Source organism: Sphaerodactylus townsendi, linkage group LG15 (assembly GCF_021028975.2).
Source record: "Sphaerodactylus townsendi isolate TG3544 linkage group LG15, MPM_Stown_v2.3, whole genome shotgun sequence".
Taxonomy (NCBI): domain Eukaryota; kingdom Metazoa; phylum Chordata; class Lepidosauria; order Squamata; family Sphaerodactylidae; genus Sphaerodactylus; species Sphaerodactylus townsendi.
This window is the reverse complement of record NC_059439.1, coordinates 9,289,401-9,317,108: the sequence shown is the minus strand read 5'-3', so window position 1 is coordinate 9,317,108 and position 27,708 is coordinate 9,289,401. Positions and strand designations below refer to the sequence as shown.

The 27,708-nt window shown below is 46.1% G+C and overlaps 1 protein-coding gene across 1 annotated transcript; it reads left to right on the top strand.

Moving 5' to 3' along the window:
• The first annotated feature begins 12,472 nt into the window (after positions 1-12,472).
• LOC125444696 (keratin, type I cytoskeletal 19-like) lies at positions 12,473-26,233 on the top strand. The gene is made up of 8 exons (XM_048517279.1): positions 12,473-13,079; positions 18,046-18,128; positions 19,556-19,712; positions 20,353-20,514; positions 20,656-20,781; positions 23,007-23,227; positions 23,971-23,987; positions 25,522-26,233. Exons 1-8 carry the CDS (start codon positions 12,603-12,605, stop codon positions 25,545-25,547), a joined length of 1,269 nt encoding a protein of 422 aa, XP_048373236.1. The 5' UTR covers positions 12,473-12,602; the 3' UTR covers positions 25,548-26,233.
• Positions 26,234-27,708: the final 1,475 nt, after the last annotated feature.

Here is a 27,708-nt window from a genome sequence, read left to right as displayed (position 1 = left end):
AGCCTCGTCTTTGCAGGCCCCGCGGAACTCATTACATCCCTGCAGGGCCCGCGACAGCCAGAGGTAAGGCATTCCATTCAGGCGGGGGCCAGAGCTCGGAAAGGCTCTGGTCCGGGCTGAGGCCAGTCAGACCACAGCAGGACCAGGGGTCACCAGTAGATCTGCCGCTGCCGAGCGCAGCGAAATACCTATGTGGGACATAAGGGGTGATGCGTCCCCGCGAGGCATGTGGGCCCTCCAGCGCCGCCGAAGGCTCCAAAGGTTAAAACCAGCACCTTGAAAACGCATCCGGAACTCCACCGGAAGTTGTGCAGACGGCACAGCACAGGGGTGATATGATCTGAATAACCACCACCTGTTAGAAGCCGTGCCGCTGCATTCTGGACCAGCTTCAGCTTCCGGATCAGTCGCAGCGGAAGGCCCGCGTAGCCGAAGCTGCACATCCGGCCTCGAAAGGTGACCGCCGTGATGGATCACAGTGGCCAGGTCGGACTGGGAGAGATAGGGAGCCAGCCACCGCACCTGGCGAAGGTGGAAGAACGCAACCTGGGTAATATGGGCCACCTTGGTTCTCTATAGATAATGAAGAGTCCAGGGCGACTCCCCAGGCTGCGAAGCCAGAGATGTTAGCTAACATGACCCCCTCCAGATTTGGCGGTTGGAAATTCCCTCGGTCTCTCCTCCCGGCCCAGCCAAAGGACCTCCGCCTTCGCTGGGTTTCTTTAACCTACTCTGTCTCAACTAACCAGCAACCGACTCCAGACAGTGCTGCTGTAGGAGCTGTAGGGGCGGAGGTCGCTCCCCCCTCCATCAACAGAATGAGCTGGGTGTCATCCGGTGATATTGGTGGACAGACCAGCCCAAAACTCCGCGACCAGCTGGAGCTGAAATGCCGCATGTAGATGTTAAATAAGAGCGGGGAAAGCAAGGTCTCCTGAGGAACCCCCCCACACCTGGCGGCTCTGTGGGAGGCCTCTATCCCCGCGACCATACCTGCTGGACCCGACCCTGGAGAAACGAGGTAATCCATTGAAGGACTGTGCCTCGTGACTCCAGAGGCAGCCAGGCTGTGGATCAAAAGGTCGTGATCGCACTACATCAAACGCTGCTGTAAGATCGAGCAATACCAGCAGCGCCGATCCGCCTCGGCTCCAGCTGCATGCGGAGCATATCTGTGATGGCGATGAGAACGGTTCCCGTCCTACGCTCCAGCAACGGAAGTCGGACTGGAAGGGATCGAGTGCCGATGTGTCCTCCAGAAAGCCCTGAAGCTGCTCCAACACCACACTCTCAACTACCTTCCCGAGGAACCACAAGTTCTAAATGGGACGGTAATTGGCCAGATCTCCAGGATCTAAGGATGGCCTTTTTTAAGAGTGGGCTGACCACTGCCTCCTTCAACCCACCCGGAAATACCTCCTTTGCTCATGTGGAGCAAAGTTAACTATATTCAACAGGTGGGTGTCGTGAACTCCTCCCGGCAAGCTTTAATCAGCCAGGAGGGGCATAACGGATCCAGAGGACAGGTAGTAGGTCTACCAGCAGCTAGGGCCCTGTCAACATCGGACTCACACAGAGTAGGGAAAACCGGTCCAGACTAGGACCTGAAGTCGGCCAGGGAGCCTCGAGTTCTGTTACTGTATCAAGCGTACGTGGAAGGTCCCGGGCGGAGGGATGCGACTTCATCTGCCAAAAGCTCTGAAATGCCCTCACAGCCAACTGCCAATTGAGCATTTGTAGACCCCTCCACCAAAGAGGTGAGGGATCGAACGATCCGAAAAAGTTGTGCTGGGCGGGAGCTAGCACATGCCAGGGAGGACGAGAAATGGGCATTCTTCGCTTCCTCCGTAGCGCCAACCCATAGGCCTTCATAAACGCCCTATAAGTTGTTCACCGCCCCTTCGCCACGGAGCTTCCTCCACACACGCTTCTTAGCCGCCTGAGTTTCCGCTTTCATTTGGCTTAGCTCCTCGGTATACCAAGGGGCCTGCCGTGGCTGGGACGCAGAGGGCGCTTTGAGCAATTTCCTCGATGGCATCAGAGAGCCTGGAATTCCAGTCTGTCACCTGCTCATCGAGGGCTTAGGGGGCTCAGGGTCCCGCAGAGCATTCAGAAACCTATCATTCACCCATAAGTCTCCGCGGGCGGACATAAATAAGTCCGCCAGCCTAGACGGGATTGGCGCTGCAAATCCACCCGGACCCTCAGGGCAAAATGGTCGGACCACCGCACTCTGCTAACAGAGGATACGCACCATATTCACTCCTGGCCCCAAAACCAGGCCCAGCGTGACCGGCCCCATGAGTGGCGTCTGCGTGTATTGTGGGAGAGTCCCAGCGCCGCCATGGATGATACCAGGTCCGCTGTCAGCTGAGCATGAGGTAGTGTCCACATGGACGCTGAAATCCCCCAAGACAATAAGTCGGGGGAATCGCAACGCCCACTCGCCCCCCCGGCTCCAGTAGCTGCGGCAGACCGCCACCGGGTGCACTAGGCCACCGGTACACCAGGAGAGAACGGGCCAACCCTCTCCCCTTGACAGCCACTCCAGTCCGGCACACTCGAACCCGGAAATTTGAGGGGCAGGGACCGCCCTTGGAAGGCCATAGACTCCCGGACAACATCGCCACACCTCTCCCCGGCCCTGTGTTCGAGGCTGGTGGACACAAGCAAAACCTGGGGGCCAGACTGCCTACATCAAGGCGACCAGCCTTCTCGCACCCAGGTCTCAGCGATGCAGGCCAGGTTCACTGACTGCACCCCGAGGAAATCTCGGAGTGTCGCTATTTTATTATTACTGGACCTGGCATTAATCAACACCAGGCTCGGAAGTAGGGTATACCTGAGCCCCACTGCCCACATGCCTCAAGATAGGCCGGAGGCCAGAAGGGGGTCGAGCATAAATACATCTCCCCCCCCCCTTCTCTCATATGGCCCCCCCTCCCACCGACATATCTACCCCGGCCCCCAGACCACTGGGATCCCCTGGCACCTATATTCTGCCCCCTCTCTGCCACCTCCTTAGCAGTTAAGCCTAGTATATACTGACAATAGCCTTGCAATAACACCTAATGAATAGTCTAGCCTATACACAGATATATATTGGTTGCCTGCAGCATTCAACAATCTTTGTTTCTGCTTCTAGGGCAACCAATTAGTTTAAGCAACTATAGCTAAGTTAACCAATAAATGGACTATAAATCCAGACTAAAAGCCAAAAAGCTAGGAAAGTGCTGGTGCTTCAGGTAATAAAATGAAGAGATGGATGAAGGCTCGGATCACTCGCTGATTGGCATGACCTTCAAGTCCAAAAGTTGTCAAAGTGTCTCCAGGGCCACAGGGTCGCTAATGGACAAAGATATCTCGGTCCATTTCCAGGTCCATAAAAAAAAATCCTGGTAGGTATGGCTCTTGGATGTTCCGCGATCTGCACTCAATGGCCAGCTGGCGCTAAATGGCTAGGTGATGGATCACTGGACAGGGTGGTTAGATGGTGGGCCACAGGGCAAAAAAGAATCCCCTGTCCCCGGCCTCTCCCTGTGATTCACAGAGGGCAAGTGGAGGCCGGGAGGCTGCTGCCACTAGTCTCCTGGATAGATCAAGGTTAGTGGTCTCTCACACCACACTCACAACACTACAGGAGGTCCCTGCCACCGACCTCTTCTGGAAAGTATCACAAGTCCTCCTCGCCACAGTATCGCAGCTCCCTTTATCACTCAGTCTCCTCCAGTGACTACACAGTGGTCAGGCAAGCCGCCTATCGCCCTGACGCCAGAAGGGGGAGGTCTCAGGAAAACGCAGGGGCGCAGGGGGGGGTCTGCCACTTACCTCCCCCACTGTCTGAACACACACACCCCTACAACATCCCCTTCACAGCCTGCAGCGGATGCGCAGGCAGATGGAAGACGCCAGGCTTCAATTCCAGAGACGGCAACAGCCGGAGACCAAAGCAAGAGACCAAAGCATATATTAATATAACCTCCAAAGCACCGAAGTCATCCCAGAGACCCACGACTAGGCGGGGTCTCTTTCCAACAGGCTTCAAGCAGTTGTTATGCCCTCGCCTCTATTGGCTGCGGTGCCGCCGACACGACGAGGCTATTCACTTGAGGGCAAGATGGGGTCTCTACCACCGACTTCCTCGATACTGTTGCCCCCTAAGCTGCTCTGCTCATGCGAGTATTGCGCCTAGCTCCCTTTGATCGTGAAGTTCTTGGCTCGGCAGGGTCCAAGTTAGAAAATGGAGGGGAGTCTCTGCCACCGACTCCCAATGATACTGCTGCCGGAGCGCTCCACCCCCAGTCACCAGTCCACCAAGCATGGGGGAAATAATATAATGAGGGGAGCGAAAGTCATTGCCAAAAAGAGGGCGAGGAACGCAGGGGAGGCAAGAAACATGATACTTACTGCTGATACTTACAAAAATGTGCCCCCTGCAGGAACATCCCAGAAATTTGCCCAAGAATCTTTGTTCTGATTGAGTTTTCTGCATTGCTATCAATGGGGGTTGCAGGCTGGGGGGGGGCACATTTCTGAAGGCACAGTCTCAAAACTTTCAGGGTCTCATCAGGAGACTTCCCTGATGGATACCCCCCAGGTTTGGTGCAGCTTGGTTCAGGGGGGGCCAAAGTTATGGACCCTCAAAACTGTAGCCCCCATCTCCTATTAGCTCCCATTGGAAACATAGGGGGATGGGGCACCATGACTTTGGACTACTTGAACCAAACCTCACCAAACTTGGGGGGTAGCATAAGGACAGTCTCCTGATGATACACTGAAATCATGGTGCTGATATGTCTAAAAATGCACCCCCTGCAGGCACCAATGTCCTGGTGCAAAAAAAAAATTGGTCATGGTGGAGTGGCCGCTCCTGGGGGGGGGGGCATCCAACTCAGGTTTTGCCCAGGGCTATAGTTTGCCTCATTACGCCCCTGCCGCGACCATTCTTCCCTTGCACGCTCTCCAGCCCACAGTGCCGGTGACTCAACCCAAGGGGGTGGCGGAGGGCGATCCACTCCCAGAGCCAGCAGAGGGTAGAGGCTCTGCGCGGGGGTTTCCAAAAGGCGCCCTTCCGTGCAGGAGCGGAAAAGACGCATGCTGAGGAGCCAGAAGAGCAGCGTTGTCGCCAGTGGTGCAGTGGGGAGTGCACCGCAACCCCGGGTTACTTGCCCTGAGTACCCCGCACCAAACAGTGAGTGAGGAAACGGCACAGACAGTTCTTCAGAACTCTCTGAACCCCACCTACCTCACAAAGAGTCTATTATGGGGAGAAGGGCAGGTGATTGTAAGGTGCTTTGAGACACCTTGAAGGCCTGATCCTTCCAATTACCGGCCAATTAGTCTACTATCGGTAATTTGAAAGCTCTAGTCAAAATTATTACTGATTAGATTGCAAACTTGGCTGGATCAAACTAAAATCATTGGACCTGAGCAAGCAGGATTTTGTAGAAATAAGTCAACCTTGGATCACTGTTTAGTACTTTCCCATCTGGTAAATAAGTATGCTACTACAAAGAGTTGGAAGCCCACGTCCTGGCGAATTAAGGGCCACAAAATTGAGCAGGTCAAATATTTCCGATACCTTGGCATTTACTATAGGTATAATTTGTCATGGTCCTCACAGCGACTGGCAGTAACTACCTCGGCACATACCAACATGACAGCAATATATCGCTTTTTTTACAGTAAAGGCAATCAATACATTCCTGCGGCTTTGAAGGTTTTTGAGGCTAGGATTGGCTCCTTGCTACTGTACGGTTCCCCCATTTGGATTTCGGCAATAAATAAATCATTTAATTTATTACATTCCAAATTCCTTCGGAAACTAATGGGGCTCCCTAGATGTGTGCCTTTATGCTGCGTTGTGCATTGAGATGGGCCAAACAACTCTAGAAGCCTTGGCATGGATAAGGGCATAAAATATTGGCTACATATACATTTTCTAGTGGGATCCAATAGCTATATTCCCTCTCTGGTATCAGATCACTTTATTTCAGAATGGTATACTTTGATCTTTAGAAAGGTTGAAGCTATTGGTTTCCCCTTGGAATCACTCCTTATGCTCACAAAGGTGGAAGCCTTCAGACTAGATAGGCTCTTGGATCTTGATTTTCATAATTTGACTCGTGCTGCCAAGACAACCTGTTCTCCAACTACATTATTAATCCCATGCGAGCGTGGAATTATGGCAGCATATCTTCGCCTGCTGATTAACTTGAATCTAGAGTAGTGGGAGAGCCTTGGCTACTGCAAGATGTAATGTGCATACAGTAGCTCATGGAGGGAAGATTTAAGAATATGGAACGCTCTAAAAGAGTTTGTTCATGTGATATAAGAATACGGGTTGGAAACACTTGACCATTCTTTTGTTTCTATGCCCTAAATACAATAAGATACGCATGAAATACATGAATTCCATTTTCTTGCAATGTTCCCAGTGGCATGAGTGTTATAAGATACCCAATCTCCTGAACAGCTCTGATGTGCTCTTTTGTGAAACTGTTGCAAATTTTATACTGGAAATTAGTAATTTTAACTGTATTTCTTAACCTTGTTTTGTTTTAAAATTTTGTCCTGTTTTATATGCCAATAAAGGCTTGTGTTGTGACACCTTGAAGGCAGAGAAACGCAGAGTATAAAAACCAACTCTTCTTCTTACTCATGATGTTTCCAATCCAAACTGGGCCCCCAGGGACTTGCCATTTAAAGAAAATGTCACAGGAGTTCCATTCATGGTTTGGCCCAGATTTAACAATTTGTCTAGCCTGTTCAGTACAATGATGACAGCAGCAGCAGCAGCAGCAGCAGGAGCAGGAGGAGGAGGTGGAGGAGGAGGAGGAGGAGGAGGAGGAGGAGTTTGGATTTATAATCCCCCTTTCTCTCCTGAAGGAGACTCAAAGGAGGTTACAATCTCCTTGCCCTTCCCCACCACACAACAAACACCCTGTGAGGTAGGTGGGCTGAGAGAGCTCCAAAAAGCTGTGACTAGCCCAAGGTCATCCAGCTGGCGTGTGTGGGAGTGCACGGGCTAAACTGAATTCCCCAGATAAGCCTCCACAGCTAATGTGGCAGAGCGGGGTATCAAACCTGGTTCATCCAGATTAGAATGCACCTGCTCTTAATTTACTATGCCACTGCTGTTCCATTTGGACTCTAGTGCCGTAGGGACAGAAATAGGTAGGCAGTAGGACCCAAGTGAAGCTCTCTCGAACAAAGATGGTCCAGGAAACGGCCGATGAATTCACAGATCTCCCATCATCTTTATCCTGAACAAGGTATGATAGCACTAACAGCCCAGTCTGGAACCCTGGGCAGCCAGGGACAGTGCTACTTTGACATCACCCCACTGCCTCTAGAGGGCTTTCTGGTGGTGCAGTGAGGGAGAAAACCCCAACCCCTTCTGCCAGACAGCCCTTCATAGGACTTAAAAGACTTATGCCACCCAAAAGGGTGGCACCTAATGGGACTGACAGTGACACAGGAACACTCACGCAGCACTGGATGCCACATGTGGGCATCCCAGAGGACCACTGTGACTACTCATCAGAATGTTTGCTCCTCTAACAGGGAAGGCAATTCCACTGGCATAAGCCTGTGCTACCTACTGAAGCTGTTCCCCCCTCCTTTTGTGTGGGCTGCAAAGATCTATGGAGGAGGAGGAGGAGGAGGAGGAGGAGGAGGAGGAGTTTGGATTTATATCCTCCCTTTCTCTCCTGTAAGGAGACTCAAAGGGGCTTACAAACTCCTTTCCCTCCCCCCCCCTCCCGCAACAAACACCCGGTAAGGTGGGCGGGGCTGAGAGAGCTCCAAAGAACTATGACTAGCCGAAGGTTACTCAACTGGCATGTATAACCAGATCAAGGGACAGAGCACAGCTCAAGGGACAGAGCAGGGAATCAAACCCATTTCTCCAGATTAGAGTGCACCTGCTCTTAACCACTACACCATGCTGGTTCTGCATACTGATTCTGCTTGAATTTTTTTCTTGGTCATAGGCTTCAAATTTTTGAAAGGTGGCAACCTTGTAGAACAACAGCAACATAGAGAACAGCCCCTGCCTGTGACTTTTCTTTTTGTTGTGACTCCTGCCGCTAAGGTTACAACCACTCCAAATCAATTTTTCTTATTCTTGAGCAACTCTAGAAGAAGGACTAGTTTAGCAAGTTTTTCTTGCCTCTGTGCTGGACAGGATGCAGAGATATTAGGAAGTAATGTTAATATCTGCTAGGAAATGCTACTTTGTGTCATTTGTACAGAGCTATTTATTATACAGACTTTGGACAGTTGGGTACACACTACAGGTCAGGGAATGAAAGAAGGAAAGTCACCTATAAATCGATTGGCCACACCCGAATGAAAACCCGCACGACGAACAATAGGAGCAGAAACATGTGAGCTGTTTTTCCTCTTTAGAATGGTGGATCACCAAATGCAAAAATGAGTGCAAAATTTCTGTTTTCAAGGAAGATTCCGTTGGTTCTCAACTTTTGCACTGGGATGGGAAACCGGGCAAGTTTTGTGAGTCCTTATTTTTGGTTCCTGTCGCAGAAGGGGAACGATCCTGGATCTGATACTTGAGTCTCCGTGATGCTATGCAGTTGGCAACTTGCAATTCAGTCCCACAGGCAGAAAATACAGGAATCCTTCAAACCAATGAACTTGATCCCAGGGCTTTGAACCTGGAAGGTTTTAAAAACCCAGTTTTAGCTCAACTTATGTGCAATGCAGAAAACTTCTATCTTATTTCTACAGGGAGACACAGATCTTTCCAGCCGCAGCTACAATGTTGGGTTGTGCCAGGTTAGGGGAGACCAGGTTTGAAGAAAAATCTTAACTTAAAAGAACTAAATTGGGGTATGACCTCCACTAAAGTTAATGTTACAGATGCTGCAAGAAACATGTGTTCAGGTGATATTTTGCATTGCTGTAGCAACCCAAAATGTATAACAAAAGCAGCCACCAGAAGCAAGCAAGAAAGGAAAAACATTGATGGCTCTGGTTTGCTCGCACGTGGGTGAGCACAAACTGAAGACAGCAGTGGGGATGGGGGAGTCAAATCAGAGGGGGTTTGATGGAAGTGAAGTGTGGGGGGAGAGAGAAACTCAAACCAGAAATGGGTGAACTGGAGTTGATGGTGAGGAGAAGTATGTGATTTGGATCCTGCTCTTGTAGTTTCCAGTCAGCAAAGTCTTGCCTAGCTTTCTAAAGCATAAGGATGTGGATGTGCGGTATAGTGGTTGAGAGCACTGGGCTCAAATCTGGAGAACTGGGTTTGTTTCCCCACGCCTCTTCAAGAAGCCTGGCCCAGTCACAGTTCTCTCTGAACTCTCTCAGACCAAGTTACCTCACAAGGTGTCTGTTGTGGGGAGGGGAGTGATTGTGATTGTAAGCTGCTTTGAGACTCTGCCCCCTTCCGCACATGCAGAATAATGCACTTTCAATACACTTTCACAATTGTTTGCAAATTAATTTTGCTATTCTGCACAGCTTCAAAGTGCATTGAAAGTGGACTGAAAGTGCATTATTGTGCATGTGTGGAACTTTAAGTTTGAGAAAAGGGTATAAAAGCCAACTATTCTTCTTCAATGGATACAGGGAGGGAATTTCACAGGGACATCATTATAACAGAAAACCGTATTTCTGAAGTAGTCACCAAGAGAAGGGCGTGCACACATGATAGTCTCAATAGCTGGGCCGGTTTTGTATGGGAGCCAGAAATCGTGGAGAATCATCAGACCTGCACCTTGCAGAAACTTGATCCCAAGTGCAAATGAATCATATTATCCCATCTATTCCAAGCAGTGGCGGACCTAGGCAAACTGGAGCCCTGGGCAAAACCTGCGTTTGATGCCCCCCCCATGGGCGGCCACCCTCCCCCACCCCCACCGTGACCAAACAGTGATTTTTTCCACCAGGTCGTTTCCAAGTCAACATCACATTCTAGAACAGTGGCATGGACTTTAATTCCCATCAACCCCTGCCAGCATGGCCAATTGGGAATTGTAGTCCATAACATCTGGAGTGCCAAAGGTTCACCACCACGGTTCTAGAACATGCCCCAACTCACAAATCTGAACACAGCAATGGGCCCTGCCACACAGCAGAAATATTTTTTTGAAAACATTTTCAAAATGCTTGTTGTATTTCAAAATGGTGTTGTATCCAGTCCCCCCCCCCCAATTGGGGGAAACAGCATCACTTTCTATGTTATTTAAACTGGGGACCCCAGATTCTCCCTTTGTGGATTTAAAAGGAGAATCTGGGGAAATTTAGGGGGTGCCTGATGTCAGGGGTGCAATTATTAAGATAGCAGCACCACAATTTTGGAGTATCCTCATGAGCCCATATTGATGATACCACCCAAGTTTGGTTCAGGGGGTCCAAAGTTATGGACCCTCAAAGGTGTAGCCCCCATCTCCTATTAGCTGCCATTAGAAACAATGGGAGATGGGGCACTTGCTTTGGGAGTCCATAACTTTGGACTCCAAACCAAACCTCACCAAACCTGGGTGATATCATCAAGAGAGTCTCCTGAACATTCCCTGAAAATTTGGTGCTGCTAGCCTAAAAACTGCGCCCCCTGCAGGTCAAAAATGGAAAAAACACTGAAAATACAAAAAATCCCACAAACAAACCTGCATTTTTGGCGCCCACCACAAGGGGGCGCCTTGGGCAACTGCCCACTTTGCCCAATGGGAGGAACGCCTCTGATCCCAAGGCTGACAACAGCTCCTCAAATGCACCAGGCTTTCTCAAGCCCTGCCACTCAAGAACATTTAGCAATTGTTGCCAGGAAGTAAACGAGGAAGGTGTACATGCAGAATTTCTGCTTTACCACTCAGTATTAAATAACATCACCTGCTCAAGGTCAGGCATTTCTGCTTTCATCCAAGGTCTATGATGCAGGATTGAAAATCATGCTATATCCCATTTGTCTGGCATAGGAAAAAGGTCACCAGGAGCAGGCATGGGCCATTAAGCATACTATGCTTCCAAAGTTAGGAAAAAGAGCCTCAAGTGTCAAGCCCTGGATCTGGACCAATGTCGGACTCAATTATTATGATCAGAAATCTTTATTGGCAGACAGCAGCATGGCCTAGAAGAAGCCAATTCTAAACACTGGCTCTTCTAGTGCCTATTTAATGCCCCCTCCCTTCCGTCCCCAGGAACATCAAAGTAAAGCATTACAAAGCAAGAAGGTGACAATCGTTTGTTCTCAAGGGGACAGAGAAGATTCTCAGCCCAACTGGCATTTGGGCCAATCTACATACTACAGGTTACAAAGTACAAAAGCGGCTGGAAGCCACAAATCCGGGAAGCACATTATCTTTGCAGAAACCATAGCCCCGTTTGATGTCAGGGCACTTTGATGCCAGGGGCGCTACCTGAGAATGGTAAGCTTCACTATTGCAGTCAAACCTTTGATCCTGATGGAAGTCGGGTTCAGGTAGCCGATTCAAGGTTGACTCAGCCTTCCATCCCCTGGAGGCTGGTAAAATGAGTACCCAGCTTGCTGGGGGTAAAGTGTAGATGACTGAGGAAGACAATTGCACACCACCCTTGTAAACACAGTCTGCCCAGTAAACATCATAATGTGATATCACCCCATGGATTGGTAATGACCTGGTGATTGCACAGGGGACTTACCTTTACCTAAAATAAGTAATGCTGTGGAAGATGAATGATCTGGAGGCACCCAGCTCTGCATCAAAGTAAATGCGCCAAATCACATTCAACTGTTCAGCAGCTGTTTACTAAATGCCACAGGAGTTGGCTGCATTTCCGTTTGCAAGCAGTGTAATGCAGACCTGTGACTTAGCACCCACAGAAAGTTAGGCCTTCAAAAGATTCTCATCTTCTAAATGGAAAAATATGGACCCTGTTTCATATGAGGAATCCCTAGCAGTTATTGTCTGACTATAATAACAGAAGAAATTGAGAGCAACACTATTTGAAGCAGGCTTTTATTGCCTTTGAAATGTACCCCTTTTGATACAGAAATAACGACTGAGACATTTTGGATACATTCAGCTCAACTGTACCAGAAAACTGTTTCTTATCTAAGCTGCCTCTGTGTCAGCAGAGATGCCAGTTCCATTGCTATGTCCTTCCCACCTTACCTGGCAATGACCCACTACAAGATCTTTGTTATTTTTCTACAAAGGAACCTGTGTGTGTTAGGACAGGTGTGTGTGCTCGAGGCTTTAGCTGGAGCTTAAGTAAACTACCATGTCAGTTTTTACCCATGTTTTTCTTTTGAGCAGAAAGCCACCTACGGTGAATCACACCTATTGTTGTAAAAGGAAAAGAGGGGAGGGCGAGATAAGACATGGGGGAGGGGGGATAGAAATACAGGTTCTTGGGAAGGAAACACAACCCACTTTATGTTGACTGACCAATGAGGAAAAATTTATGTGCTGGCAAGTGGTTTAGGGCTGGTTCATTCCAGAGGTCTCACATATCAGCTTGTTGGACAAACAACTCCCACAGTGGCTGAAATAAAAGGAGAGAGGGGAACGAGAGAGATCTCCACATTCTTCCATCCAGAGCACCAACTCTGTGATTTCTGTTCTCAAGAACCGGTTTCCACATTTCCTCTCGCAATGACCTCTAGTTATAGCTTCAGGCAATCTTCTTCTGTCTCAGGTGGAGGGTTTGGGGGAGCTTCTTTCAGGGCTCCAAGCATCCATGGTGGGTCTGGTGGCCGGGGCATCTCTGTCTCTTCTGCAAGGCTGGTCTCCTCAGGGGCTGGAGGAGGCCTAGGTAGTGGATATGGGATGAGTGGCTATGGAGGAGGTTTTGGTGGCAGTGCTGGCTTTGGAGGAGGTTTTGGTGGAGGGGCTGGAGGTGGGTTTGGAGGCAGCATGGGTGCCAGTGATGGCCTCCTTACTGGAAATGAGAAGATAACTATGCAAAATCTCAACGACCGCTTGGCAAGCTATCTAGATAAGGTGCGTGCCCTGGAGGAAGCCAACTCAGATCTGGAGGTTAAAATCCGGGAGTGGCACCAGAAGCAAGGACCAACTGCTACCCGTGACTATAGTCCATACTACAAAACCATTGAAGATCTCCGAGAAAAGGTAAGGGTTTGCACTTGCAAGTTCTATCTTGAAGCTTTGAAGGGAGTGTTTAGCTCTCAGAGGTGGAAAAAATTCTGCTGATAATCATAAATAAGGAAGGTTAATGTTGTGTGGTTTTTAGGTAGCCACAGTAGTAAACATTAAAAGTCTCCCTTTAATTCTCAGCCAAATGTCCACAGGTTTGGAAGTACAGAAGAGAAAGCAAATTATATTCAGCTGTACTGAGGAAATAGCTTGTATGGGGAATGAGAAGGGCCTCATTCCAGCTTTTTGTCCCTGTACTGCCCATGGTCATCCACCCCCACCATGTGCTTTTAACAGGCACATACTCTGGTTAACTTGTGAACTTTCCTTGACCTGTAAATGCAGGCCCAGGAGGAATCTACAAGTGGATTTTTCTTGCAGGCAAATGCACAGAAATTTTGCCAGAGAAAAGTTGCAACTCTTAGGTGGTCAGGTATATAAATGTAATTGAGGCAACCTGGCTTAAAATCCTTGTTTAGGTATCAATCCAAATGATGGAATTTCTACTTTTACTTTTCCTCATTGGTAAAGTGGGTATAATAGCAACCTGTCAGGTTCCATGGTTCACAAGAGCAGAGGAAACTAGCCATGTGTCAGTGGAAACGTGTCCAGCCAGGTCTGCATTCAAGTCCCTGGACTTCAGTTTGGATACACCATCCTCAAAATGGACATAACTGTAGCCTACCTTACAAGGCTGCTGTGAAACTAAACAGGATGGAGTTTGTGTACTATAATACAAGCTACACAATGTGGAATATGAGACAAGATGTCAAAATCCTCATCTGAACAACAAGTAAATATTACACTGAGTGCTGTACATTGGATTACATAACAATATGTGAGTACCGTGGTTAAGGGAGCATTTTAGTACCGCTCAGTGTGGTAAATCAGTTTGCTAAATATCCATTCAAAATGGTTAACCTTTAAACATTTATTTTTCTTTTTCTTGTAGTTTTGCAATGAGATTGTTATTTGTAGGAAGGATTTGCCTGCACAGATTTGCATGTTCAGGCATCTGCTTTATGTCCATGGCTCCACCTTCTCATACTAGGGAATGAAAAATTATTTATGTATTCCTTATAACCTTGTCCAATACAGCAGCTACCTCCTTGTTGATTTTATTGTAGTGGGAAGCTGATCCAACACAGCCTCAATCTATGCCCTCCTCTCCTTTATCCTCTGGCGCCAGCAGTGGAATTCTTTGTGGCAAGTTTCGGTTATTAATGTCACTCTAGTGTTGCTGGAGGCAATGGATCTTCGTGCGCTGAGATTTTATATACGTTGCATTTCATTTATCTAGACCTCTAATTATATGAGACTTTTATTGGCTTTACAGTCAGACCACCCATATGTTCTGATCCTCAATAGGTTTTACTTGGTTGAACAAATCCTTGCTGTAAATTGAAACTCACATTGCTGCGACACTGCTATGAATTGACATTCAAATTTTTAAGTAGAAGTGAATAACAAAATACTTTCAAGGCTTGAATAACAAGGTCTCAGACAAAGGTCTTTCACATCCATTTCTTAAGATGGACACAAAATTAGCAGTTGGAGGTGCTCCAGATATAATCTGGGACCTTCCACATTCAAAACAGATGCTTTACCACTAAAGCATAGCCCCACCACTAACCCTTCTTTTTTAGAAAGTTAAATGCCTTTTTTTTTTGCTTGTCCAATCAAAATTTAGATCTGGATGTGCTAAACTGCTTAGATTTACAGATCATCCTGGCAATAAGGTTCTGAGGGAGGAGCACCCAGTCTTTTTCTCATTCATCATTATGACCCCATGAATTAAGTACCCTTATTGCTTGTTTATTTCACTAGATTTCTAAGGTGCCCTCTCCCGAAGGGAGGACAACATTCAATATAAACATGGTAAAATCAATAAAATACATTTCCAGCAAATCTGGTGCCATAAAATCAGTTTGAGGGAGGGTAGTTAAAACTAGGCCCCCATATCCATTCATACCAGCGGGGGGGAAAAGAAAAGTAAAATGACAAAAAAGGGTGAAGACAAAGGGAAGGAGGGAAGGAGGAGGGAGGGGGAGGCCAAAATGGATGAAACAACCATTCTGTGCCCAACAATTATCATTCTCCAGTTTCATTCTGCATTTACTAACTGGTCTTCTGTCTGCAATAGATATTGACCAACCTTACAGAGCTGTTGTGAAAACTAAGGAGGCTCAGAAACTCCTTGCACTGGGAGAAAGCACCACTGTTAAATGGAACAGATGTGGAGCCCCACCCAAGGTGCAGTACAGTGTTCTGGCTCATGTCTAGAATGAGCAGGCGGGGTTCAGATTGGAGCCCCTCCCTGCAGAGAGCGCAAAGCCTCACCCACTTTAAATTTACAGAAATGGGAACTGAGACTTTGTCCCAATCATCCTTAGGAGTGCTCTCAAGTGGAATTATGTAAAAAGGTGAATGAGGCCACTTTGGGTAGAGTCAACCACATTTCTTGTTCATGTGCTTACAGAAAACTTGGTCAACCATATCAATGACCACCTATTTCACACATCACACTTGTCTATGTGAGGCTGCACCCAAGGAATGATTGCATGAAGGACCTTTAGAATCAATTAATATAAAGGCCAGAGAGCAGCAGTGGCATAGTGGTTAAGAGCAGGTGCATTCTAATCTGGAGGAATCGGGTTTGATTCCCCGCTCTGCTGCTTGAGCTGTGGAGGCTTAGCTGGGGAACTAGATTAGCCTGTGCTCTCCCTCACACTCCAGCTGGGTGACCTTGGGCTAGTCACAGCTCTACGGAGCTCTCTCAGTCCCACCCACTTCACAGGGTGTGTGTGAGGGGGGAAAGGAAAGGATATTAGTTCTGGTGGGTATTCCGGGCTGTGTGGCCGTGGTCTGGTGGATCTTGTTCCTAACGTTTCGCCTGCATCTGTGGCTGGCATCTTCAGAGGTGTATCACGGAGAAAAGTCTGTTTCACGCTGTGTCTAGTGAGAAGGGAAAGTTTAGTGAGATTGAAAGCCCCTTTGAGTCTCATGCTCATACTGTATGTGTCTATTTACTTTGCCACCTTATCATCACTGGTGAAACAGATTTTGGGGGGTTTTCTTTTAAGCACTAAAAAACCCTGCAAATAAGAGATGACTGTAGGGAAAGTATGCACCATATTCACACCTAGCCAAGGACAGTGTTCTTCCACTGCTGTCAGCACACCTAAACATGCTGACTGTTTTTATCCTTGTTGCTTGTGGTGGTTTGTCTAGGGTAGGGACCATAACTATGAGGAGCCCAAATTGATGGGTCACAGTCCCTATGGAGATGTCAGGTTTTTGTTGTTGTTGTTGTCTGCTCAAGCATGCCGGGCCTTTGGCTCTTTGCATGTTTGTTGATGAGGCCTCTTGGTGGAGATTGTTCCCTTTTAGCAAAACAGGTTCAGAAACTCTGGCTCCTGGAAATCTGCCAAAGCCTAGTTAGAAGACCTGTAGAGGTCCTGCAAACTATCTATGTGCTGGCATTAGATGACCAGGATTTATCATGTTTTACTTTAATAGTTAGTAGGTTTTTAATAGCTACCCTTCTACTCTTCTACTATTCTTGACAGGTAAAATACACAGGGTTCTGTTTCCTTTCTTTGAAAATTTGTCAGCATATCCTTGCTTGTTCTGCCTTTTTGAGCTGCCCAGAATTTCACAAACACAGGGCTGTTTGTCCTGGACTCAGCTGAGTTTTCCACTGAACTGCTTTGTCTTTCTTTAAACCCATGAAAGCAATAAACCTGCAGTTCAGATATTATTAACAGAGGGAGGGAAATTAGACAATAATAGATTTTCGCTAAACCAAACACACTTTTATCTTTTCTGTATGTAGGCAATCGAGGTTTATTTTGTTTCGTTAAGATATAGTGTCTGTTTATAGAGAAAATATCCACACCCAAAAGGCACACAGGGTGCAGAAAAGCAATTAGTTACTGTAAGAGAAATGCTTGCCTGTCGTACCAGGCATAGGGTTCATGACTGGCAACACCCCATGCAGGGTTGCAACTTTGTTATTTTAAAAATACTTAAGTGAGGACAAAGGCAGAGACTAGTAGGTCAAGGGTAGAGCTGGAGGAATGTGGCACGCCAAGGCCAAAATAGGGCTAACTTGAATCAATTCCTAGATACATTTTGTGGGGAAAGCATGAAAAGTGAGAAGCATGAATGCTTCCCAGTGAGGATTAGGGGCTGGTGTGTTCCCACTCAATCTTGATTAATTCTTATTCCCACAACCCCCATTCCACTGGGCTGTTTTTCAACGCACATCCCATGATCCTCAACCTAACCTTCTTGAGTGGAAAAGTAAGAGGGTTGAGTAACCTCTCAATTGGTAGAACAGTTGGTTGGTTCCTACCCAGAATGGAGATTTCATCTCCTCCTCACACCTTCTTTAGATCCAATAGTTGCAATTGTGAACATACTTAGCTGCTGCTCCATGGGTGATCCCTTGATTATTTTAAAGGCCAAATTGCAAGATGCACAAAACTAACCGAAGAGGAACACAAACTGATGGCACCCAATTTGCAGCGGTCTGTGCTTGTAATGATCAATTGTGCCTCGACAAAATGCCTTCCAAGCTGGAAAATGGTACCAGTACATGTACAAATGGTACCAGTCCATGTACAAAACTGGTAGTCTAAATCAATCTAATGTGTAACTCAATCTACATTCATTCACCAAATAACGTTGTGGAAAAATGGATGTTGTGGGTAAAAATGAATTGGTAATCTAACTTTTCTTCAAGGTTAGTTAAACATGATATGGTATCGTGAGTTTGCTCAGAAGAGCATTTCAGTGCATCAACACAATGTGTCCTTTCATGTGTCTCACCACACTACACGAATCAAATATGGACTGACCTCAAAGTGACTGTAAAGAAAATAACAGCTCTCTAAGGAAAGCAGATGATTCTAAGCATGTGCCATTTCCTCTCTTCCAGATTCTTGATGCAACAATTGGAAACTCTAAAATTGTCCTGCAGATTGACAATGCTAGGCTGGCTGCTGATGACTTCAGAACCAAGTAAGTAAATACGGTGCAAATAGGGAATTCTAAAGACTTTACACACATGTTTCCAAATTAGTGTAAGGAAGGGTGAATTTAAAGCAAAGCAAAGCCTTTATTGGCATGAACAGAACCACAACAACAAAACACAGCAAACAATAAGGTTTTGAAGGCAAAAAAAAGGTAACCACAGATAAATACATATTGTTACTGACTGAATTATTTCCATAACAAAGCTTGCAACCTCTTCACAAAAAAACAGAATCAGAGTTATTCAACAGGAGAAATAATCTCATCAAATTTGTTAACTCAGGTTGGAAGAGAGGATGTAAATTGACAATATATAGATCTAATTTTGGCAAATCTAGTGCAGTGTAATAACTTTTGAGCCAATGTTTCAACTATGTTGGTATTGCAGCTACATAACCTTTTAGATTTTTCTAGATTATTAACCTGCCATTTAGTAGGGTAGACGGCATGACATTAAATCTGGCAGTTGTGAAAGCTGTCCTTGAGGGTGGGATTAGTTAGAAAATATAAGTAGGTGAATTAATGGATGCTGGAAAATCAAACAGATCATAAAAGATCCATTCAGAAACTGCTGGCAATGGTTGACATTTAAGCTGCCATACTAGGGAGCCAGCATGGTGTAAGGGTTTAAGAGCAGATAACTCTAATATGAAGAACTGGGTTTGATTCCCCACTCCTCCACCTGAAGCTTGCTGGGTGACCTTGGGCCAGTCACAGTTCTCTCAGAACTCTCTTAGCCCACACAGAGGCAGGTAATGGCAAACCACCTCTGAATGCCTCTTGCCTTGAAAACCCTATGAAAATTGGCCATCCTGGCAGGGGCTAATGGGAACTGTAGTCCATGAACATTTGGAACGCCATATGTTGGCCACCCCTACCCTACAGGGTTGCCACGTCAGCTGTGACTTGGCAGCACTTTCCACCACCACCAGAACTAGCATGGTATAGTGGTTAAGAGTGACAGACTCTAATCTGGAGAACCAATTTGATTCCCTACTCCTCCACGTGAGCAGCCTGATGAACTGGGTTTGTTTCTCTGCAATTCCACCTGAAGCCTGCTGAATGACCTTGAGCTGATCACAGTTCTCTCAGAACTCTCTTAGCCCCACCTACCTCACTGAGTGTCGTGGGAAGGGGAAGGGAAGGTGACTGTAAGCAGCTTTGAGACTCCTTTGAAGGTTGAGAAAAGCAAGATATAAAAAAATCCTTCTAATAATGATAATGTTCATGATAATAATGGCAATGATAGGATCCTTTTGCTTCCATCCACTCAGGATTTGACCCTCCTCTGTGAATTAGCTCCAGAATATGGAGAAACAGAATATGGAGAATATGTTCTATACTTTCTTAATTGACAGATTATACCAGTGTGTAGATTTGAGCAATTCCTATACATTTGCTGGCTTTTTTTAAAGGTTTGAGACAGAGCAAGCTCTGCGCATGAGCGTTGAGGGTGACATCAATGGACTGCGCAGAGTCCTGGATGAGCTGACCTTGACCAGGACTGATATGGAGTTGCAGATTGAATCTCTGAAGGAGGAACTTGCCTACCTCAAGAAGAACCATGAGGAGGTAAAGAATGCGAATGCTTAATGTTTTGAAACATGGCAGTATTTGAAGATGCCAACAACATTAAGACAAGAGGACCATTCCTCATGTAGGAAGTTCTGCACTAGACCATGGTTCTGAGCAACCAGAAATCCCTTCACCCAGCCCTGAGGAAGTTATCACAGTTCTGTGGGCCTCTAAGATGGATCTGTTGGCCTTTGGTTGGAGGCAGCAATGATATCCATCTGGTTGGCCTTCCTTCCCTTACCCTTCCTTCCTTCGCCTTCCCTTTCCCCTTTATTATCTAAAGTTCATGTTGTTCATCCCATCCTCAATTTGAGATATATTTGGGGTGCCACGGGGTCTTTTTTGTAACTGATTGCTGCATTATCATGAATTGTTCTGTTGAAAGATGCCCTGAGCCCAGAACGGGAAGGCCAGCTTCAAAATCAAAGGAAGGAAGGAAGGAAGGAAGGAAGGAAGGAAGGAAGGAAGGAAGGAAGGAAGGAAGGAAGGAAGGAAGGAAGGAAGGAAGGAAGGAAGGAAGGAAGGAAGGAAGGAAGGAAGGAAGGAAGGAAGGAAGGAAGGAAGGAATATATTTTAATTGAGTCATTGCTATACAAATATATTATCAGTTCATGTCTCTGCCTTTTCCATTTCACAGGAGATGGCTGCACTTTCAGGACAACTTGGAGGCCAAGTGAGTGTGGAAGTTGACTCTGCGCCAGGGATCGATCTCACCAAGATCTTGGCTGATATGAGAGACCAGTATGAATTGATGGCTGAGAAGAACAGAAGGGAAGCTGAGGCTTGGTTTACCAGCAAGGTGAGATTGAAAGACCAGCAACAGAAAAAACAGATGGGGGTGGGAGGGTATTTGTTCCATAGAAGGATTTGATATGGTTCATAACTCTTGACTTTTGTGAAATCATACCCTGCTTGATAAATATCTTCTCCCCTAATACAGACCGAAGAACTGAATAAAGAAGTTGCCGTCAATACCGAACAGCTTCAGTCCAGCAAGACGGAGATCACAGACTTGAGACGCACCTTCCAAGGCCTAGAGATTGAGCTGCAATCTCAGCTTAGCATGGTAAACGGAATGGCAACAATTATTTTCATGATGATTGCCCAGTCCTATTTATTTATTTTTGAGGGATTCCTCAAAAAAAGAAAAAGACCCACCCTCTCCCCCCCCCCCAAAACCCCAACTTTGAGCTTATGGTGGCCTCAAGTGCTCAAAATAATTAACATGAATTTACACAGAATGGTCTACATAAACAGAGGACCTAAAAGTAAAAGACAGTATAAATATCAGGCCGTTTCCACACGAAGGCGGAAGCGGCCGGGTCGGCGTACTCGACACAGACCCGACGACGCTGGGACCGTCCCGCCATGGAGCTGTCCCAGAAGAAACCAGGACAGCCCCGGCGCCGCATGAGGCTTGCCCGTCGCCCGGCCCGGCTTCCGGCATGTCCCCGGGCCTCCAGCACGTCGCCAAGGCCTTAGGACACGCCCCCCCCGGCCCTGCGCACCTGCTCCAGCGTCGCAGGGCAGGGGGGCGTGTCCCCAGGCCTCAGCAACGCGCCGGAAGCCTGGGGACAAGGTAAGTGCAGGGAGGGAGTGGGGGGGGAGGCGTTTGCACGGCAGCGGCTTCAAGCCAGAGTTCCCAGGAAAGTGCACTTCCCAGCGCACTCTGGAAACGCCGGCTTGGCGCCGGTCAGACGGCGCGAGGGCGGCGCGGCTGCTATGCAGCTGCGCCCCCTGTGCGAATGGCGGCCTGGGGACGGCGTTTTTGCCGTCCCCAGGCCGCCATATTCTGCCTGTGCGGAAACGGCCTCAGAAAGTGATTCGAGATTCAACTCAATATGTTACCAAACTCGCAGTCAAAAATCGTGAGGACATAGTTATACTACTGGTTTACTGTGCCTGCTCACATATGAGTTTCCTCTGAATATATGTACTAATATTATGGCAAGTTGGTTATCTCAGATCCAGAGGATGTAATTAATGTACATTTACAGTCCTCTCTTTCATGACAGTTCAGAGCAGGTAATGTCACATTAAAATGTACATGAAAGTGACCAATTAGAATGTAGCAATGAAAACTCAGTAAATGTTGAAGATGGGAGGGAAGGAAGCATGCTATAGCCCGAACTTGTCAAATCTTGGAAATTAAGCAGGGTCAGGACTTGGAAGGGAGACCACCAAGGAAGACTGTGCAGAGGAAGGCAATGGCAAACCACTTGCCTAGAAAGCATCTTGTGTAAATTGACTGCAACTTGATGGTGCTTTACACACACAGAGAGATCCCCTTGGGGATTGGGCGATCTATAAATAAATAAATAAATAAATAAATAAATAAATAAATAAATAAATAAATAAATAAATTACAACCCCCAGTGAATCTTGGCCATCAAGTGCCTGCGCATAGCTATGTCAGAAAGGTGATCTAATTAAGTTTTGGCTGATTACTAAAGATGCAAGTATATAGAGGTGTAGAATTTAATTCAAATAAACAATGTTTCCACACAGAATATTTAAAATGTGCAAATGTTTCGAAAAGAACCGTTTTGGCTTTTTTGTCAACATAGTGCAGGAAAAAAAGTGTTTCAGGAGACAACGCTTCTTTCTTTTTTAAAAAACTGATGTCATATCTTTGAAGCTACAGAGACTCAAAATCTGTGCAGCCTTGACAATTCTCATGTCTACATAGCTTCGAAGATACCTCACACAACATTAAAAAATAGAAAAACAACACATTCACATAATCAGCATGCAATACTGACTTCATTAGTGCACGGCAATGACGGAAATGGCAGGCAGCTGTGATGTTAAATGAGGAGATTTCTGTAGGGCACTTCAGCAAATGGCAGACAACATGGAGCAAGCAGCATAAAATGGCAGGTGGCAAGTGGCAAAGAAACAAAACTGAGAGTTTCAGAATCGTGCAGGAGAAATAAAGTTTCATGATCTCTGCACAGCAAGATAGAAACATTTTGAAAACATCTCAGGAAAAAAGATCACCAGTTTAGCATTTCCAAATAAAACCTTTTGGGACTGAAATAGAACATTTTCAAAATGTTTTTTGATGGAAAATTTGGTTGGCATTCCTCCCCAAAACACTTCTATTTCAGTCCTTGAGACACTTTATTTGGGTTGTGCGAAAACAGCCAATGTAAACATTCCAGAATTATTTCAAATTTCTATTCCTCAGCCCAGTTTTCCACCATGCTTTCAAAACTTTCTGAAAATTCTCTCTCTCCTTGACCATAACCCTTGAGCACCACTTCTCCCCTCTGCTATGTCTCTTCTCAGAAAACTGCTCTGGAAAACACCTTGGCAGACACAGAATGTCGCTACAGTGCCCAGCTGGCACAGATCCAGGGCCTGATCAGCAACATGGAAGCACAACTAGTTGAACTCCGAGCCGACATGGAGCGTCAAAACAGCGACTATAAAATGCTGATGGACATCAAGAGCCGATTGGAGCAGGAGATTGGGACTTACCGTCAGCTTTTGGATGGCCAAGAGCTCCAGTAAGTTATCTTAACACACTGTAACAACCTGGTATCCAGACACATTCTCTATCAACTTCTGGGTATTGAACTACAGGGCATGAATATTGCTTGACCAAGTCAGCTTGGTAGCTATTGGCAGGAGATACGATGACTGAGTCATGTAGGGTCTACAACTACATCAAAACTGTCAAGGTTTTTCCCCTACTGATAATCAATCTTCTTATTTTCTGTGCTGTAGATCAGAATAGCCCACAGTAGCCTGATTTCATCAGATCTTTGAAGCTAAGAGTTGGCCCTGGTTACTGCTTGGATGGGAGACCACTGAGGAAGTCCAGAGTCACTATGCAGAGGCAGGCAATGGCAAACCACCTCTGAATATCTCTCACCTTGAAAACCCCACTAGGTGTCACTGTAAATCAGATATGACTTGACAGCACTTTCCACAATTACCACTTTATTCTCCCCTGACCTGGATGGCTCCAGACTAGCCTAATCTCATCAGATCTCAAAAACTAAGGAAGGTTTGCCTAGGCCCGGGGTCTGCAATCTGCGGCTCTCCAGTATCCACTATTCCATCGTTTTCCTGCAGTCTGAAATTAGGTACTGGATTTCCATTTTTTGATATAAAAGCAAAACACTGCCTCAGAAAATCCAATGAAGCAAGACGTTCTTTTAGAAAACAGCCCCGCCCCATTTTTAATGACCCAAAGCTTGTTTGCTATGATCGTGACTGTGAATTTTCCCTCTTTTGCTTCCCACAGCTTTTCAGGAATTAATGGTAAGTCTTCTTTCATTCATACGGCAATAGGAGGGGGTACAATACAGCTACTATAGAATATGCTGCAGTACTTGCATGTTGAGATCTGTGATAGCCATGCAAACTTGTAGCAGGCTATAAACTCGATTCTGTGGGGTTTTGCTTGAGTTCAGAGACCACAAAGCAGTGGTGGGATTCAGCAGGTTCTCACCACTTCGGAAGAACTGGTTGTTAAAATGATGCTTGTAAGCATCCAGTTGTTAAATAATTTGAATCCCACCACTGCCACCAAGCCAAGCTCCTTAAAAGGAGGAAGCAATGTCATATTTGATTTTCATTCTGCCTCCATCTCCATTGTCTGACTCTATACTACCCAATCCTTTATTTCCTCCTTTCTGACTATGTTCTTCAAGCTTTTTCCTTTGATTTGATGCCGCATGCATCATAAATCCTACTTGCATGCTCTATGTCACTGTAAGGCCCTTTCCGCATGGGCGTGAGCAGGGGTGCATTGGCATAAACAATGCCAACACACACACACCCGGACCGTTCGCATGGACGGTAGGGGTGCAGGTGGCGGCGCAGCCTTCATACATCGAGAGGCCAGGGGACATCCCCCCCACCCCAGCAGGCTGGAGTGGCAGCTCTGGAGTTGCAGGCCAGGGGGGCATGTCCCCTGGCCTCTGTGACACGCCGGAAGCCAGGAGACAAGGTACAGCATTCAGCGTCGATGGGGAGGGGGGAAATGGCGCTTTCCAGCCTTTGCACTGCTCGGGGGTGGCAAGGCTGGCGCTGCTGCGATGCAGCGGTGGTGGTGGCCGTGCAAACCCCTCCCCAAGGACGCCGTTTTTAGTGTCTCTGGGCGCTGTATTCTGCCCCTGGGAAACAGCCTAACATTAAATAGTAGCAATTGGAAGGAAAACATACAGAATGAATGAACTAAGACCCATGAGTGTTAAGAGCAGGTGAATTCTAATCTGGAGAACCGGGTGATTCCCACTCCTCCACATGAATGGCAGAGGCTTATCTGGTGAACCAGATGTGTTTCCGCACACCTACATTTCTGCTAGGTGTCCTTGGGCTAATCACAGTTCTCTCAGAACTCTCTCATCCCCACCTACCTCACAAGGTGTCTGTTCTGGGAGAGGAAGGGAAAGGAGCTTGTAAGCCACGAGTCTCCTTACAGGAGAGAAAGGTGGGGCATAAATCCAAACTCCTACTCCTCCTCCTCCTCTTCTTCTTCATTATAGTAAGGGAAATTCAGTTTGAAACAATAAGCTGAACTTGGTTTTTGCACCTTAAAAATGAACAGCAAAAATGTTCATTTCTCCAGATGCCATGGGTGGAACATGACCATGCAGTCAATATAGGCATGAGGTTTGAAAAAAATCAGTGGGTCTGAGAGACCATGAAATGCTGGAAATACTAATTAGTTATATATTTTAATTCATATTTAATAGGCAAAAGAGAGACCTTTCTCTTATGCTAAGATAAACTAGGATTAAGATGTGTAACTAGATCTAATAATGTTTCTGTCTTCTTTGGTGTACTACAGACAAAGCAGCTGATGGCAAGAAGTAGTCAAGAGTTCGCTCCTCTTCAAGAAGCAAGATACAAAAGGAGGGGGTCGCTGCTATTACTAATCCATGGAAATTAGCATTTCCAAATCATTTGCAGAAAAAAACTCTTGAAGATGCATTCTTGAATAGGGTGGGATCCAACAGTTTATTTTGCATTATTAGTCTATGGTTTTTGCATTTTGGTTTCCATGCTGGCTGTTTTTTGGCATCAAAGAGGAATTTTGGGAAATGGAAGACAGATTTGGTATAAGCAAAAATGCAAGATATAAAACATATAAATGGTGTCCCTAAATGAAACATGTTTCATTCATTTTTGTTGTTTTTCTAAATGGCACACATTAAGGTCTGAAAGGTCTTTTCACTCTTTTTTAAACGTTTCATAAGAGTGCATGAACAAAATGCCAATAGGGTGCTGTGTGGTTTCCGGGCTGTATGGCCGTGTTCTAGCAGCATTCTCTCCTGACGTTTTGCCTGCATCTGTGGCTGGCATCTTCAGAAGATCTGAAGATGGATCTGTGGCTGGCATATTCAGATGATCCCTGGACGAACCCCAAATTCTGACTATAACTTCTGCATCTCTCATTCTGGGTGGTTGGGGGTCATTTGATGGTTAATTTGACTTTCCTGCCCTTATCTTTACGTACGTTCTTTGTACTGCCTAATAAAACTCTTTCTTGCAAATGTAAAGCTGCAAATACTCCTGCTTATTATGACATACAACTATAATATAAGTAAGTCTCATCTAACCATTGCCACTTGAGCTGTGGAAGCTTATCTGGGGTACCAGATTAGCTTGTGCGCTCCAACACACGCCAGCTGGGTGACCTTGGGCTAGTCACAGTTCTTTGGAGCTCTCTGAACCTCACCCACCTCACAAGGTGTTTGTTGGGGGGAGGGAATACTTTGTAAAACCCTTTGAGTCTCCTTGCAGGAGAAAAAGGGGGGGATATAAATCCAAACTCTTCTTCATAATCTGTGCTTTCTGGTGACTTCCAAAGTATTTTGCGTATATCCATTAAACTGACTGAATTCTCCCACCTGCACTACTGATCTTTACCAAATGCAGTCTCAAACACACTTAATAGGAAGTAAGTCCTGATTAGCTCAATATCACTAACTTTGGAATAAAACCAACAATTTGAGGGGTTTCAGTATAAAATGAAACTTCAACCACAAAACTGCAACCAGGCTATCAAATAAATGACCAGTACTCTGTGTATCTCCTAACAAACTGCTTCAGTAATGTATTGTCAAAAGCATTCATGGCCGTATTCAACTAGATGTTGTGGGTTTTCCAGGCTGTGGGGCCGTGGTGTGGTAGATCTTGTTCCTAACGTTTTGAATGCATCTGTGGCTGGCATCTTCAGAGGTGTATCACAGAGAAAAGTCTATGTGTAACAGACATAGTGTGTAATGGCATTGGAAGATCATATCGATAGATTTTAATATGCTTGCAATGAATGCTATGCATTCTTAAAGGGACAGTTGCTTTTTGTACATCTTTAAAGCAGTTTGTTAGGATATACATGGAGTACTGATTATGTATTTATGAATAGAACTAGTTGTGTTTTTGTTGCTTGCGTTTATTTCTAAGCATGCTTAGCACTGAATGGCATGCAGTCTGAAACCACTAGTATGATCCAGATTCCACATCCACAGTCATTTATAACACCCACAGCATGTACCAAAAAAGAGCCACAATCTTTGCAACATTTTCTCTTAGCCTCACAGTAGAATCAGAAGGTAAATATAGAACATTCTTAAGTGTCCCTGGTGTTATTGTTACAGTTCAGAAACTTGGGCAACCGGGACAATTATCCAGTTTTCTTCACTGACATGATGCGACAAAAACCTGGCTTCTGAAACACTTGTTACATCTATACTCTGTTCAGGGAGCACATATGGTATAGTGGTTAGAGTATCAGACTAGGATCTGAAGACCCAGGTTCAACTCCTCACACTCAGCCTAACCTACCTTACAGGGTTGTTATGAGGATAAAACAGAGGAGAGGAGAATGACATAAGTTGCTTTGGGTCCCCAGTGGGCAGAAAGTTGGGGTTTAAATGAAGTAAATAAAATTCTTCCCACTGGTGGGTTTTGTCCCCAAGAAAAACATCTGCAAGAGCCTGGGATCCTGAGCGGAGGACAGGTTAAAAGTGGG